The sequence below is a fragment of the Copadichromis virginalis genome, linkage group LG20 (assembly GCF_057382275.1).
Source record: "Copadichromis virginalis isolate Kocher_CV1m ecotype Utaka linkage group LG20, C_Virginalis_male_GT1.1, whole genome shotgun sequence".
In the NCBI taxonomy this organism is placed as follows: domain Eukaryota; kingdom Metazoa; phylum Chordata; class Actinopteri; order Cichliformes; family Cichlidae; genus Copadichromis; species Copadichromis virginalis.
This window is the reverse complement of record NC_140637.1, coordinates 19,338,602-19,354,744: the sequence shown is the minus strand read 5'-3', so window position 1 is coordinate 19,354,744 and position 16,143 is coordinate 19,338,602. Positions and strand designations below refer to the sequence as shown.

Genomic DNA, 16,143 nt, shown 5'->3' with positions numbered 1-16,143 from the left:
TATTAAAGCTGTCAGTAGGCATGTTAAAATTAATAACATTTTTAGTATTTCTAGTGTTTTTTTTCCCTGCCAAACATAAGAGCAGTAAATGAAAGGTTAGCACAGAAGTGCTGGCTCTAGAGGAAGAGTGACAGACAGGAGATTTACACCCGGAGACAAGGCAAAGAAGAAACAGACATGCTGGCTCACCTCCACAGTGTGCCAGTCCGTAAAGGACGTAGCCCTTATGACAATGACATTGGAAACTTCCGGCAGAGTTGACACAAAAGTGGTCACAGGCACGGTCAAAAGAGCATTCGTCAATATCTGTGTAGATAGAAAGACATGCTGTTATAAACTTTTCAAACAGTTCAACAAATTACACACAAAAAGCCTCCAATAATAATGGGATCTGTCCTCGTTTCATCTTCTGTATTGTATTTCTTGGTTGTCAAGAATTGCAATGGGTCAGAAAATATGTCACAAAAAAAAGTATTTTCCAAGAAAGGCGTCTTCTGTTTGGTGCATGGTATAGCGCTTGACCTCCTGCAGTTTTCCATTTCGATGCACTGAAATGAAATTGTCCAAGTTGTTTTGAAATAACAAGTGGCCACAGCAGGAGACAAAAGAAAGCCCACTCTTTACCTGATAATAGGAGCCTTTGGGTTGGTTTTTCCACGCTAACGTTGGACCTTGGGAACACTTTCCTTCTCTTTCATCTTAAGCATGCTAAATGAGCCAGAGTCGGTACAAGTCCTAGAATTTGACTTGTCAGTCTGTTACTTGGACAACACGTAAATGTGCGTTTAAACATCCACATTTTTTGCTATAGCACGTAGATATACATGTCACAGTACGAGTGCAGATAAGAAGACGTGGATTTTCAGTTTCTCTGGTTTTCTCACCTTGTCAGCTTCACTTGCAAATCTACATCAAATCAGCTCCTTCCTGCCTGTCTCTGTCTCTCTTACACATGGATCCTGATAAGTTGCTTAAATGTCATGGGCTCAAAGACCATAAGGACAGACACATGAAGCTACAGGAGACTGATGACATTTGGTTTTATTGTGATCAAGGCTCCCCTTAATGTCAGTAATGATCTCTGTCAAGCCCAGACAGCAAATGCTGGTGGAAAATGGGGATGTGCTACAACTTTGCTGGATCAACTTGGCAAATAAAACAAAGGTTTCTCAGGACTTTCCCAGGAATATCATGCTTTCATCAGCTACATCTGAACCTCCTCTGGGTTATGAGGAAGCACACGCTGCCATTAAACGGAGGTCACAGGTATTTCACAGCAATTAAGTATGTTTGGTTAAATGATATGCTGGCTTAAAGAACGCAGGAAGACAGACTGATAAATATCTGCTCAAATCTTGCATGGTTTTTGAAAAAATAAAAATAAAACATTGACATTTGCGCACTGGGCATAATCCAAACTAGACAGATAAACCATATGAGGATCACTGAGGTTAATATTTGGCAGGCATGTTGTAAGAGCAACCAAAAGATAAAAATGTTCTGAGATTAATAGCTTATTAAGATATCAGTTTACAAAGCTGTACACAAGCTTTGAAGGAAACGTACAAGCTGATGTTTTAAAGCTGGAAAAACACCAAAATGTATAATTGGTGCAGCTTATCTTTTACAAAATAAATCTTCTAGAACATAATTTTTTTTTACCACAAACCAAGTATTTAAAAAAAAAAAAGACAACAAGCTCATACAGTTCTTGCCATTTGTCTCCTGCGGAGGCCTCTGGAGATTCATAAAAGCAATGATAGATGAGTGAAGCGTGGGTTGGCACACGCTGGAAGAGGCATTGCAAAAGTGATTGTTTTTGGAGTGTTAAGGATAAACTCGACTCAAGCGCACTTTTAAATAAAAAGTCTAAAACCCTCTAGGAGTTAGGCGTGGTGACTGAGTTTATCCTTAAAATATGCTGCAACCAGTGACGCCAGAAGTCAATCTGCAACTTATCATTACACCGTTTTGTGTGATATCATGCTACAGAGCATAAGTGTTAAGACATCTGGGACTCCCACAACCCTTATTTACAAGACAGTTAAGGTGAAGTATGCAGTGGGAGTGCAAAGACGACATCATGAGGTGATGTACGTGCAGGGGGATAGCAGTCACACTGAATGCAGATGAGAATCGCAACTCAGAGCTCCTGTCACTAACTTCCTTTATGCAGTCTCACATCACTTTAACCTTGAACCTTACTCAAAATAAAACGGCAAATGAGATCGACTGCAATGAAAACACTGGCAACTATTGTTTATCCAGGACAGATAAGGCCTCCATCACTGATGTTCCCTCTGGAGAAAACACAAGGTCTGATGAACATCTGAGTGCCCTCATGTGGATCACGAGTGAGAAGAGGAGGAGGAGGAGGAGATTCTGGAGGGTGTTGTGGGTGGTGGAATGCTGACAGGGGCTCAGCAGACATGCCCCATCCTGACTTAGGGACCATGGTCCACTGAAAGCAGGGAAACACCACGACTGTTTAAACCAAGATAAACCAAGAGTTCAGTTTACACATCTCAACACCTCACGGTGACTGCAAATGTCTAAGAGTAACTGATACCAGAGAACACAGTGACACGCAACGAAGCACCAGCAACTATTAGCAAAACCAGGAGAAGGATGGCTGTAAATTTACTGCAGGTGCACCTAATCTTCTTAGTCTTTCACTTCAGGATTTATACTCTATATGCACTTTAGTGAGCTCGATGATAGGATTACTCCTGGCTGTTTAGTCAAAGTAATACCTGTTAGACCCCAAGCTATGTCCAAAAAATTTAGAGACCTACTCCACATCTCGCACACAAAGGTGATGAAAACAGCACAACGTCTTCTACAGAGCTAGAGAAGTCATATTAACCTTTACAACTGACAATATGAACCTTATGACCCTTGTAAATGCATTACTGCATTATGGGAAATGTAGGATGGATTTTTTTTTGCTTTTGGAGCACACCCCACATGAAAGACTAAAATTACAGATCTGTGGACCTCAGCTGTTTTGATTTTAATCACTCTTTTTTTCCCCAAATAGGTCTCTTGCGAGACAAACAAGAGTCTGGAAGTAATACTAAATAAGCAGTATGCCCCTTTAACCACACATCTACATTCCAACATGAAGGGTAAAAAAAAAAAACTAAGACAAGCACAAAGGAGCTACATGAACAAAAGGGCAAATAAAGAAGATCAACTTTAACCTTTACTAAGAGGCACTCAGCTTTTATTTTGCCCCGATCCCCTTCCAAAAATGAGAAAACACGATAGGAATGACAAGACGAGTAGCAGGCAAGTGACTCAATAGTGTGGAGTATGCAAGCATGGCAATACCTCACTCAACAGCAGGCGAGCTTTATCACAGCCCTTCTCACCAGACAAAACACACAGCGCTAAACAAGAACAACCCTGTTCCAAAGTTGACTCCCTGGCCCAAAACAGCACACGGCTGAGTAGGTTAAGGCATGGTGCCACATAAAACAAGCTGTGATTTACATTCCGACATGCACAGACCGCATTTTCTCAGTTATCTGTGTTATTCTGGCAAAATAAACTTTGCATTGTTTGGCGACAAATAATGAAAGAAAGGCATCCACCGAAAATAGATTTAAAGAGAGAAGAGAGTGGCTGCAAAGAACGGCGACAGAGAGTACGTTTTCATCAAACGCACACGATGCTTGTGTACCGTGTTAGAGTGGTGTGATTCAGTGCAGCAATTCTGAACCAATTGCATGACGTTGATGTGTACCAGGCTGAATATTGATTGACCACATCAATAAATACAAAGAAAGGAAAAATAGCATGTCATCTGTTTTTCACTTGGAGAGAGGCTGGATTTGGCTCCATTGTTGCAAGCTGTCTGTCTTTTTTCAGCGTATTTTTCTGTGGTGGCTTTATTCATCCAAGAACCAGAGATTTAAGAGTTGGAGCCCCTAATTTCCTACACCTGTGTTCAGCCATTGCAAATTCTTATTTGTTCTGTACTAGTTCTCCCAGGTCCTGCTGAGCAGCAGCTACCACTAAATATAAGGGACAAACATGCCAGAGAGGCCTGGTTTGGCTTCTCTGAAGGACAGAAATCTCCGAGCGCATATTTTTGTGGCATCGGGAGGCAACTGCTCTTTTGTCGTAGTTGTCATTTAATGCAAAAAATCTCAGTCTATGAGACAAAGGGTGTTTAGCAGAAGCTTTGGAGTAGGAGTAAGTAGAGACAGTTTGTTTATTTAAGTGGCAAATGGCAACGAAACGGGCTACGTACCTTGGCAAGTTCTCTCATTGGTTAGCAGCTTGTAGCCTTTCTTGCAGCTGCACTCAAAGCTACCCACTGTGTTTCGACACACATGATCACACCCCCCATTGTTCAGACGGCACTCGTCAATGTCTGTGAACAGAAAACCATAACGAGGAGCGGATACATCAAATCACTCATCGCAGCTGCAAATGAGAGAGCGCTGAACTTAAACCTACAGCATGCAATTTTTTTGTCACTTGGAAGTAGGAAAAACCTGAAGATGCGTTAGCACAGAGTGGCCTATTTACACACTCAGCAGACAAATAGAAACATCATCATTTATCAGTTTTCTGGGCTTATAAGAAAATACACACACACACACGAACGGCTTTAAAAAAGTTCTTAAATCTGAATAGTATGTTGGAGATGTATGTAAATGAGGCAGCTTGGACTAACAGTGCAAAACAGGACAGTCATTTCTGTGGAAATAAGCTTCAGGGGTTTCCTTGCTGGTCCTCGGATAGGCTAAAAATCAGCTTGCGTGTGACTTTAATGGAGTGCAGCTCTCACACAGTAAAGCCCCGAAGCAGTAAGGCCTCTAAATCATCATTGTCCATCTCCTTCCGATTATTCTGCTCTTTATTTCTGTAGCCAATACTGAATCGATGTGTCATGTGCTGATCCCTGCTTTTCATGGTGCTCTGCCTTGGCAAGTTTGGCACCAGCTCTGATTAATTCTGAATCATCATCACAAATGAGGCATCTGTCTCTTGAGGGAGTCTTCATCATCTGGTTAAAATAAATGCATGAGAGATGGAATTAAATAATCCCATCCTTGCTTCATCTTTGTCTCAACTCCTCAGAAGTGCCTGGCCCGAAGCGAGCGTCTGTCTTCTTGTGCCAGTGCTGCCTGTGTTCATTTTCCTCTTGTTTCCTCTCAAACTAAACGAATACAAGCCAATGTATTTTTATTAGAGTTGTTAGTCTAACACTGTAAGCACACTGACACACTGCTATCCTGCTTTTGTTCACCTACATCCAATGTTTGTTTTCCCCAAGTCTCGATAATTCCACATAACATTCGGAGAGGATTAGAGATTGCACGAAGAAAAAACCACACACACACACAAAAGAACAAAACAAAAAAAAAAAAACAGCAAAATTATGCAGGTTGCTTGAGTTGAGGATGCTCTGCCAACACTCACAAAGATGGCAGTGCAGAAGAAAACTGTCGGGAAAGCTGGTGCCATGACAAAATATTTCTTAAAATATGTTGTTGAAAAGCAGAAGGTAGTGATAGATCTGTGACACCTGTATGGATACAGACTAAATAACTTGTAGTTGCAAAAAAAAATGTGGTTTCTGCAGAAAATCTAACTGGCAAGTTACAAGGGGTTCTAACTTGGGTAGGAGTGAATAACTATTTAATCATTCCTGTTGGCTGCATGTGGAGAGAGAAGCTGGAAAAATGACAAGCAGGAGAATAATTTAGTGAGAGCTGGACAGGTGCAGCTTGAATGCTGCCTGCATCCATGGGCGATGGGTGGGAATACCTTTGCAAGTCTTGCGGTCTGGCTGCAGAGTGAAGCCAACAGGACAGCTGCAGCGGACTCCTGTCACTGAATCATGACATGTGCTATCACAGCCGCCATTGTTCACTGCACAGGTCTCTGCAGGGAAACACGCATTCAGTTAGATAAACCCCACAGAAAATACAAAGTAGATTCAGTTGTGACCTACTTATTTCTTCCAATTGAAACAGCAGACATGCATACTGGTGCAACTGCAAAAACTACAAGAAACACCATTATATACACCATTACTTTTGTGAACAGGCCAAGAGCAGCATGCTGATCAAGTGTTGAGTGGTAGAGAGGAAAAAAAGAGAGTAAAGATAGAAACAGTAATGAATGCAGCCAATGAAAGAGATTACCAGTCAGAGAAACAAAGAGTTTGTCAATAATGAAAGGAGACAAGTCATTAGGAAATATAGCTAACACAGCCAAACATGGGAACTTCACTTGTTGTGTCTGTCCGTGCATGTGTGAGGTATGTGAGAAGGTTTGTTTCTCTTTGGTAAAAGCAAATTATGACCTCCAAAAATCCTTTTGTACTGTAGGAAATGTCTCCCCTCCATTATAAAAGGGAGAATTTTCATTTGCAGACACATGTGGACGAAACCACCAGTTCCTTCCTGGTTTTGACAAAACCTTCCAGGCATTTTGGGGATAAAAAAGCAATTTCAGCTCCCCGGTCCCCATGTTGGCTAGGCTGATTTGAAAAAGGCAGGTAGTCAGTAAGGACAGGATAGCTGAGGTCTTTTCTCTAGACAGTGACAAATTTCACACAGACTTTAATTTTAAGTAACCGTACAAGACAGAGTCGCTCTAACATCCAAGATCAGTGGATGCCTACTACTTTTGGCATCCTTATAGATGGGCTCACACACTTCAGAACAACAACAAAAAAATAATAAAACAACAGCTATCACTTTAACTTTCTGTAAAGAAACCAGTCATGTACACATCTCATCACTTCTTTTTAATGGGCAGTGGGATGTTGGCTGGCAGCCCAGCACAGCTGGAATAGTCTAGGACTGGTAAGACGATGGCAGCTAACACACGCCACTAAAAAGGGAATGTAGCTGTTATTTCTTATTTTGTTAAATGAAGAACAAGCAACCCTTTGGGAAACACTTACCCTTGTCAGTTCTAAAATTAAAAAACTCCCTCAATATAAACTGCAACAGCCATAATCAAACTTCTCTCAAATTAAAATCTCAGTTAGAGACTAGAATGATGCATCAAAGCAAAACAGGTGCTAAAAGTGATGTAATTTAGTGTTTTACAGCCGTTTCTTGGAAAAAACACACAACACACAAGTGAATGCCATCGCTCAAGGCTAGACACGCTGTATCAATATACTAGGACAAGCTTGGAATAAATGTCAGTTCAGATGAAGCCATAAAAACAAGGTTTAAAAAAAAATAAGAATTTTGACATTGAAATGACTAGGTCTAAATGCTAAACACCATTATAAAGGATGGTTGACATTTAGCTATACTTGTGACTCATTATATAAACCTGACTATATATAGTCTATTCTTCAGCCTGCTTGCTGGCTTCAACATCTGCCTGTTGCTGTACTGTATGCTGACATGAAGTCTGCTACAGGGTTTCTTGGATGACAAATAATTTTGCTATAATCCTTGTCAAGTAAGCCCTCTACCCAATACAAAACCCTACATGTGTTTTTGTCATAGTTTTTGGAGCGGAGTCGTGTAAAAGATGAAAATGTAACCAATAAAACTCACCACTGCTCACTTCAGTACATTCTGCAACATAATAACGTCTGCTAAAAATACCAAACTTTGATTAGTATTTGCTTTTCCTATGTAAATGACATTACTGAATCACATTTAAGATTTAATTTAATTCAATTTATAGAGCACCAAATCCTAACATTAGTCATCTCAGATCACTTTACAAGAAATCTTTCAATATTTTACACATTAACCATTCAGCAAGCACTTGGTGAGACCAGGAAAAAGAAGCCATCTGCCAAGGTAAATAAATGTTTATACAGTAGTACTGAGGTCTAATAGGGTTAGACTTTTATAAAAAATTAGCCCTTTGGCAGATTTTGACTTATTGACATACCATTTTGTCCATTATTACATCGTCCTATGGGTTTCCTTCTTTAGTCAGTTTTTCCAGTGGAATGCATTTCTTCTACTGTTTCCAGCCACTGATCTGTCCTCGGAGCATCACATTTTTGCCAGTTTCCTGTTACGGCCCTTTTACATGCAACAGTCAAAACTTTGAGGAGAGGTATACCCTTCCTTCGATCATAGCAAGTATCGGTCAGAAACAAAAACATTACTCTGGGATTATTAAGAATATACAAATACATGCTCAAAAATGAGAAGAATGTTATCCCAGAACAGCTGTAGTTTTATGCATGACCAAAAAATAAAAAATAAAAATCCCTTTGCCTGCATCGTCTCCAACATTGTGGTGTAATTGTTTACTTTCACGTGAGCGGTAATAAAAAAACCGATTAGGCTTTTTCATCCAAATTCTCTCCATCATTTAGAAGGACTTGAAGATTGCTTTGCCAATCACTCTCTGGCAAGTCAGAGATTTTAAAGAAGACCAAGCATGTGCCTGGATCCCCTGTTCGCTTAGAAGCCATATAGAGGAATAGAAGATGCCACGGTAAACCTGTTGAACTTAACTGCTAAAACATTTAGAGGGAAAGGTACTTCTGTCGACAAGATTCAGCCTCATATTTTAATCAAAAGGCTTATAAAACAGTTTTCAGTCTCATGGGTTGGATTTTTGACTTCTTGACTATTCCACTTGTCTCAATAGTTTATCCTGGAAGAGCAGAGCCGAGCGTAGCCAATCAGGTCTGCTCCTCGACTGGCTTCCCGCTGGGATGTGCGCTTTCACCTTTATCATTTATCTTGTCTGAAAACAGAACCATTTTAAAGTATGCAGATGGCTCTGTTATCTTTAGTCCGCCCCAGGATAATGAGAGCAGCCATGATGAGTTTGTTAAAGGGTCAGACAAATCCTACCTTCAATTAGACGTATTTAAATCAAAAGAAATGATCACTGATTTAAGAAAATGTACGTACAAAAGAGATCAGGTCCATTTAGAAACAGACTGGAGAATGCATTCAGTCTTATAAAGACTGAACTTTGAAGCAAACTGTGGAGTTATGTGTTAAAACGGGCACCAGCATCCGTCATGTTTGAAGAAACTTCGATAAACTTTTGACAAAACAACAACCATTTCATGTTATCATGCTTTCACTGAGACCAAACCATCTTTTCTTGGTCTCGTGGTTTGGATATTTATCTTTAAAGAACAGAAACTCACTCAGTAAAACTGTTAAATGGTCTAACAGGCTTATTGGTGAGCCACAGCTGAACCCAGCAACCCTGGTATGGATAGATTACAGCAGCTGGCTGGTTTGATTTTACTTGATGACTTGCACCCTTTATATAGAGTTTCAGTTTCTAATTAGCCATCATTCAGAGAAGAAGAAGAAAAAAAAATGGTTTTGCCATCTACCTGATGCTGTGTAAATTCTCCATTATCATTTCTTCATCTCTCTCTCTTTATGTTGAGTTACGCTTATCTGTTGCCCATCATCTTATATATAGTTTTTTTATATATATATATATATATATATATATATATATATATATATATATTTATTCATTCGAGGATGGATGACTCACTTACTGCAGGCCAGATCTACTTAGGACTACAAATGAGGCAACGTGAACCTGAACCTAAGAACGAAATGAAAGAATTCTTATAAATCTTTATAACAATTTATTTTTCTTAAATAAGACTGAGGTGGAATTTCTTTTTGAATGCGTTTCCATTACTATGTCTTCTCTTTGTAGTCAGTAAATCAGAGCGATGCTGCCTCTGATCCTCTGCAGGAGAATGATGGCTCACGATACGATACCCCAGTCACAACCCAGACTTGCGCGTGTAACACTGTGGGTTCGCATAATTGCAAAGTGCGAGCAGAGACGGTTGGCAGACGAGACGACAAGACGCTGTCAGGACATGCCTCCAAAACGCTTAGTCAGGCGGCCATTTCACCAAACTGTAATGATCATGTGTTAAGAGAGCAAAGAAATATTTTTGACATTATGGTTTTTGTGAAGAGAGGGGAGAGACGCGCACTCTGGTATGTTTGTCGGTTTGTGTGATTTGGATGCACACCAGCCACATCTACAGTGCGCTGGGCTGGGAGAGGCAATTACAGTAACAGTGGGCTGACTTTTCTAAATATCCTTCATTATAATCTGCAGGGTGTTTGCTCTGATGCTGGGCCTCTGTATTATATCTCATACAGAGAGCTTCAGCCAGTGTACACAAGCTTTTAACAGAAGCCACATGATTTTAGCTGTAGCACGTCTTCAGTTACATCAGCTTGTCATCAGACATTTATGACGACTGCAAACAAAAGACATCAAAGGATGAGGGGATAGAATTTAGCAAAACGCACAAGGCGAAGCCCGCTTTGGTGTTGATCGCTGATTGTCAGGTGGACGAACAAGCAGAAAACCATGCAGCCAGAGGAAAGTTACTCACATGGTACAGGGTTTCTCACATTAGGGGAGCGCTCTCTCAGTAAAATAAAGCCCACAATAAGAAAATAAAACTAAGGCTGTAAAAGTTCTGGCGTCTCGAGAAAGTTCTGGATTTGCAACCACAAAGTGGTACAGTAACAGAGAAAATTAGGAGACAAACCTTTTAAGCAGCATGCAAAAATATGTTTCTGGCTGCGTATGTCTCCATTTCAAGAAAAGAAAGAACCCTGAAACTGGGACACAAATATCTTAATATAGGTCAGACTGTTATACTGGAGAGTGTGAGGAACTCTGTGTTCGTGTACATACAACAGCAACAACTAGTAACTTAAAACACTCCCGGTTTGCTTCTTACCTTGAACGGGCTCCTACTCCTCTGAGAACAAGCCTTCTCCCTCAGTTTCTTACATGGTGTAATTAAATCGTAAATCTCTTTGATGTATCAAGGTTTGATATGTCTTCACAGATTTATGAGTTTATTTTTCCTGGCATCCTTGCCTGCATTTGTATTAAAACACAGCTCGTCCCGAAAATTGGGATGAATTGCATTAGTGATATTATCAAGGTACAATACCGATTGCCTGCTTTCCCCTCGACACGTGTTCCATTGTTCATTTTACAGCAAATGTAGTGGAACAAATTACTTTTGGCCACAACGTAGAAAAAGAAACACTGCAATTGATCATTTTCAGCAATTTTAGACACAAGTTTACATGTGTATGAAAAATCAAGTTGGGGAGTGTTCTGTGTTTTATCTTTTGTATGAAGCAGTGCTGAATCACGGACACGTTATTGGCTCCCTAATAGGCCGTGGTGATGGAGTTCGGGAACACCAAAGCTGAGTGTTTGGAAAAATTGCAAGCTTAATTTCACTCACATTAAAATACAAATAAAGACAAAGTCTTTGGTCTGTGCTCTTGATGTTTTGGAGTTTTAAAAAAAGACTACTTGCATTTGTGCTGGTACAGTACTGTGAACGAATAAATAGTTCACTCTTTCTGAAGGCCTTTCAAAGTTTGCCTTTGGAGATTGACTGCTTTTGAACTCATACTCACTCCAGTTCTTGTACCTAACCATTTTCAGAGGAATTTTTACTTTTATTTTTGGCTGTTTGTTAGGCCACTTAAACACCGACCTATGAATTATTCAAGAATAAAAAGGCAAGCGATCAAAGGAATAAACCAGTGTTGTGTCTACACATCACAGAAAAATTAGCGAAGACACAATTTTACATTGTATTTTCATTTATTATTAGGCTGCTATTGCTTATTATTCCTAGCAGCCTGTCACAAAAACATACAATTTGCTATTTTTTTTTTTAAAATGCCACAGATAACTTAGTTTGACAGGTGTAAAATAGTATTTTTGCACCAACGGGGGGATTATCAAACACCTATACCCAAGATGCAGTTGGCACTTCAGCTGATCCTTCTACTGTTCACTGACGTCTCATCAAAAATGGTTTCAGTGGAAGGCTAACTGTCAAGAAGCCATTCGTAAGGAAGGCAAAAAGGGAGAAAGGCTGACTGTATGTCCAATTAGGTACACAAATAGTATTTTTGCCACCCCCCCAGAAAGAGATACAACAGCGCGTTGCAGCCATCTTTAAAACAGGGTGGTTGCAGCTGTGTTACCTTGCAACATTGTCATCTGTCTTAATTTTTCAGCCTGTCATTGATCCCAAACACACTGCCAGTGCAGTAAAAGCATACTGGGAGAGGGGGGGGGGGAAACCCACAGGTGAATACAATCAATTATGGATTGGCCTCTCTAGAGGCCGGACCTCAACATTATGGGATCATCTTCACAGAAAACTGAGCAAAAGGCAGCCAACATCCATAGAAACGCTTTGAACATCTTTAACGAAGCCTGGAAAATTATCCTTAAAGACTACTTAAAGAAATTAAAGATGGCTTGCTTCAGAGAATAAATGTGATCATACCAAATATTGCCTTTCAGGCTTGTTAGAATTCCCCAAACTCTGTACTCTAGACTTTAAGTTACTGATTATATGGAAAAAAATTGTCCCCATGTGTGATTTATCATCATCATATACTATATAATTAGGTTAGATATAATTAGATGGTTAACATTTCATCGAGAATGCTGCTTCATGGAGAATGTTTTGCTTCACCCAAAAGCAGCATTATATGGGTTTTCATTTTGGCATAAAAAGGAAATAGAAAATCTGCCGGTTATTAACTTCTTAATGAAACCATTTGAGAATTACCGAGGGGAAATTTCCCGATTGTAGCGCCTCATAATTTATAAGCATATCAGTTGTTGGAAGCATCAGATAAATATAGCAGAGCAAAAGCTACAATACTGGAAGGTGGCAAATATTAACCACCTTTCTGTATCTCTATAATTTTGTATCTTGCTCGTACTGCTGGTCAGTGGCTCCCTGTTTGCAGCTGTGTTTTGAAAAGGAGTGGTTTGACACAGGCAGTGGGTGTTATTGAGAGGGCATTCACAGAAAGGAGAGGAAGGTGATTAGGTCAAGGGTCAAAGGGACGATGTGGTAAGGGGAAGGGCCTGATCAGTGTCTTCTAGGTTAGCCTCCACTATTCACCACACCTACATACCCCCAGAGAGAGAGGAGTCAGAGGAGCACATATTTACCATTAGGGAACAGCTGTGGGGCTGCCTGGGACTGGACACTCCTCTCCCCTGCATGCACGTACACACACGCATGCACACACACACACAGTTAAAACACCACTTTAGTTCTATGTACATTTAAACCACAAAGGATTTGTGTCTTACACCAAGCAGTTCTCACTCCTGACTCGTCACATACTGACACTTTGTTAAGACCCATTAATGTCACATTTTAATGCACCGAGTGTCATTCTGTCATTTTTTAATACAGAGGGTAATCTGAAAGATTTCGATAGGTTCCTCACCTTCTTATGTCTGGTTTAGGCTACATCGTATCAACTGTATTATGGCCCAAACTGTACAGAAGATCATTTTATCCTGAAAAATGTGTCTTAAATCTCTATGACTGTTGAGTTATTTCTGTAATATGAGCACAAATCTACACCAGTCATTGAAAAACTAAATATAATGAAGCAAAAGAGGAATTAGGTTGGTGGTGTAGCAAAGTGGAACTGCCAAATGGTGTAACACCATAGACAAGCCAGTGTCATTAACGTCACTTTTTATTTTTTTACATTCCTTCCCCCAAAATAGCAAGCATATGCCCTGCTCCCTAATGACATCACAAATGTTGTGGAAAAACTGCAAGCATGACTGATCACGGAACAGTACCTAGTCTGTTGTGTCTCTCAGTCACACAAAAAAATATATATTTTATGACTATAATTGCAAAATCTGATGAGTGGCCAGACAAAAACACTGTCTTGTCTGAAACTGGTCTGAAGTAGACGCCATTAAACTGTAGGCAAATGTGCTCTGTTGGCATTGTTACTGTCGCAGAATGAAAAACTGATGTAACCAAGAAGCAGAGATGCTTTTTGCAGACAGGAAAAGTTTGCCTTTGAACTTTTGGCAATTTTGCAAAACACTGTATTTTAACCTTTAATCACCAACCATCATCTTTTCCTAACCTTGGTTAGTTAACCCTAACCCATAAGCCAAGTTTATTGCCCTATCACTGCCAAGAAGCTACAGGGGGAAAATAAATCAAATCAAATTATAACAAATTTATTTAAAAAAAAAACAAAATGGCCCATAGACTGTACATAAATGATGGATGTATCCAGACTGAAGTATCCGTTCTGCTTTGGAAGACTCCGCTTGGGCATTTCAGTCTCCATCACCATAAACTCATCAGGAAAAACTCTACTCAGGTCATAAATGAATTTTGACAAGGATGATGTTTATTTATTTGGACATTTCTGCAATCAAATGAGTCGCCCCCTGCTGGTGATTAGAAACAGTAGACTTATGGCACTTTGTCACTGGCTTCAATTTATGCCCTTTAAAATGTGACCAAAATGGGTCCTGAAAAATCATCATTATTTGACGAGTTGCCAGCAGCAGTGAGCTGGCTATGCAAAATGAGAACTAATTTGATGCTCTGCACCTTATTCCCAGCATCATGGTAACTCTGTTTCCCAATCCATTCTTACTGGAAAATAAATACTGTGTGAAGACAGCCTAACACCTTTAATGGGAAATGTGTTTGTTTCTTTCTTTATTTCTTCTTTTACAGAGGGATGGGGGAGGGGAACACCCTGAAGACATGGCCTTTACCACCATTCTCCTGCTGCACAGTTAATGGAGGGGATTGTTTTTACCTTGATAAAGATGGGCATATTTTATTAATGGCATGGAACACAATCTTGTGTATTTGAAAGCAGACACAGTGGAAAAGTCAACTGAGAGCTGGATGTTTTGATATTTATTTTTTTATTTTTTTTATTTTTTATTTTTTATTTTTTTAAACGTAGGTCATGAAAACCGTTACTGAATAAATGCTTTTCATTTTTCAGGTTTGACACACTGTTGCCTCAGCACACATTGAGCTTAGCCTGATAGTTGGCACAGCCACAAACGGCACAACTTGTTTCTGATCTCCGCAGCATGTCAGAAAAATGCTACAAGGCCACTTTTTCAGGTCATCCAACTATCGCTGGGTAGTAGGAGGCTGAGGTATGTTCACATTATCCCATTTACCGAGTGACAGGTTGTGCTCACACGTTATATATTTCCAGAAGGCTTCAGAACACTCACCAACTCATACAGAAACCAGTTCAGTGAAATGAATAACGAGAATTAATGAAAAGCATCATGGAGTAGGGAATAAGGTGGATTGCATGGATGATAAGGGACTGCCTCTCTTGCATTAAACAAATCATTAATGTTCATTTATGCTGGAAGGTGATAATGACATTAGAGAATGACATTATGCTGTTGCAAAAGAAAACAGGCGCTCGCTGGTAACAAATGAACAAACAGATTAATCATTTCCAAATCCTTTCAACAAACTGATAATGAAAGTTCTTGCTCTAAATTAAAGGGTGACATTTCAAGGCAAAAGTGTTACCTTGCAACATGCACTCATGCAAATACATATTCCACATAGCGCAAAGAAAAGGCAGCAGGATCGTTTGTGTGTGAGATGAGGCTTTTGCTAGTTAGTATGAGCACTGTGAGCCTTGACAGACAGACAGCGAGTGGTGGTTAGTGCCGCAAGCTGAAAGTCAGGGACAGCCAGATTCATTTCTGCACTTTATAGGGTCTTTTATGGTCAGATCATTTCAGAATTAATGTTGTTAGGCTGTTAAGTCAAGTCTCTAAACACTGTCAGTGGCCTAGCCATTTAATTTATGTGGTGCCAATAAAAATAATTTCAGAAAGCATTACTGTCCTTTTGTTTTCATCTCCTCTGTAATTTATGTCAAATTATGACTTTTAATTGACTGGCTTTTACTTCAACAAACTGCTCCAGCAAAACTTGCTCAGCGAATGCCATTTCTACAGTCGTCTGAGTGTATATTTAGCTTCAACTTCACACTCAACTACAGGCACACATTTTAGTATGCAGTCCATGCACACTCACCCATGATATAGCTAGGGTGGAGGACTGGGTGCACATTGCCGAATAGAAAATGGCTGTCTGAGACTAAAATTGCAGGAAGATTTTTGACTCTTATCCCTGCATGAATTATTTTAAATCACTCACGCACACCCCTGTAATTAAAGCAGGTATTCTCTGAATTGGTCACTCTAGAGTCCACAGCCCTTTTAAGGTGCCAGATGAAGAAGTAGATGTTAGATGCACAAGTCAAACTGTAACACTGTAAAGCATGCAGACTTCAC

The 16,143-nt window shown here is 39.9% G+C and overlaps 1 protein-coding gene across 2 annotated transcripts in view; it reads right to left on the bottom strand.

Annotated features, from left to right (window-relative positions):
• The window catches only part of scube3 (signal peptide, CUB domain, EGF-like 3), a 75,683-nt gene that overhangs the window by 12,373 nt on the left and 47,167 nt on the right, over window positions 1–16,143 (bottom strand). The window contains exons 7-10 of one of the 2 annotated variants that reach the window (XM_085444994.1): window positions 12,976–13,023; window positions 5,785–5,901; window positions 4,259–4,381; window positions 190–306 (exon numbers count right to left, since the gene is read on the bottom strand). In XM_085444994.1, coding sequence (XP_085301120.1) covers window positions 190–306; window positions 4,259–4,381; window positions 5,785–5,901; window positions 12,976–13,023 — 405 coding nt within the window. The remainder of the gene's footprint in view (window positions 1–189; window positions 307–4,258; window positions 4,382–5,784; window positions 5,902–12,975; window positions 13,024–16,143) is intronic. The other variant, XM_085444995.1, reaches the window with a different exon arrangement.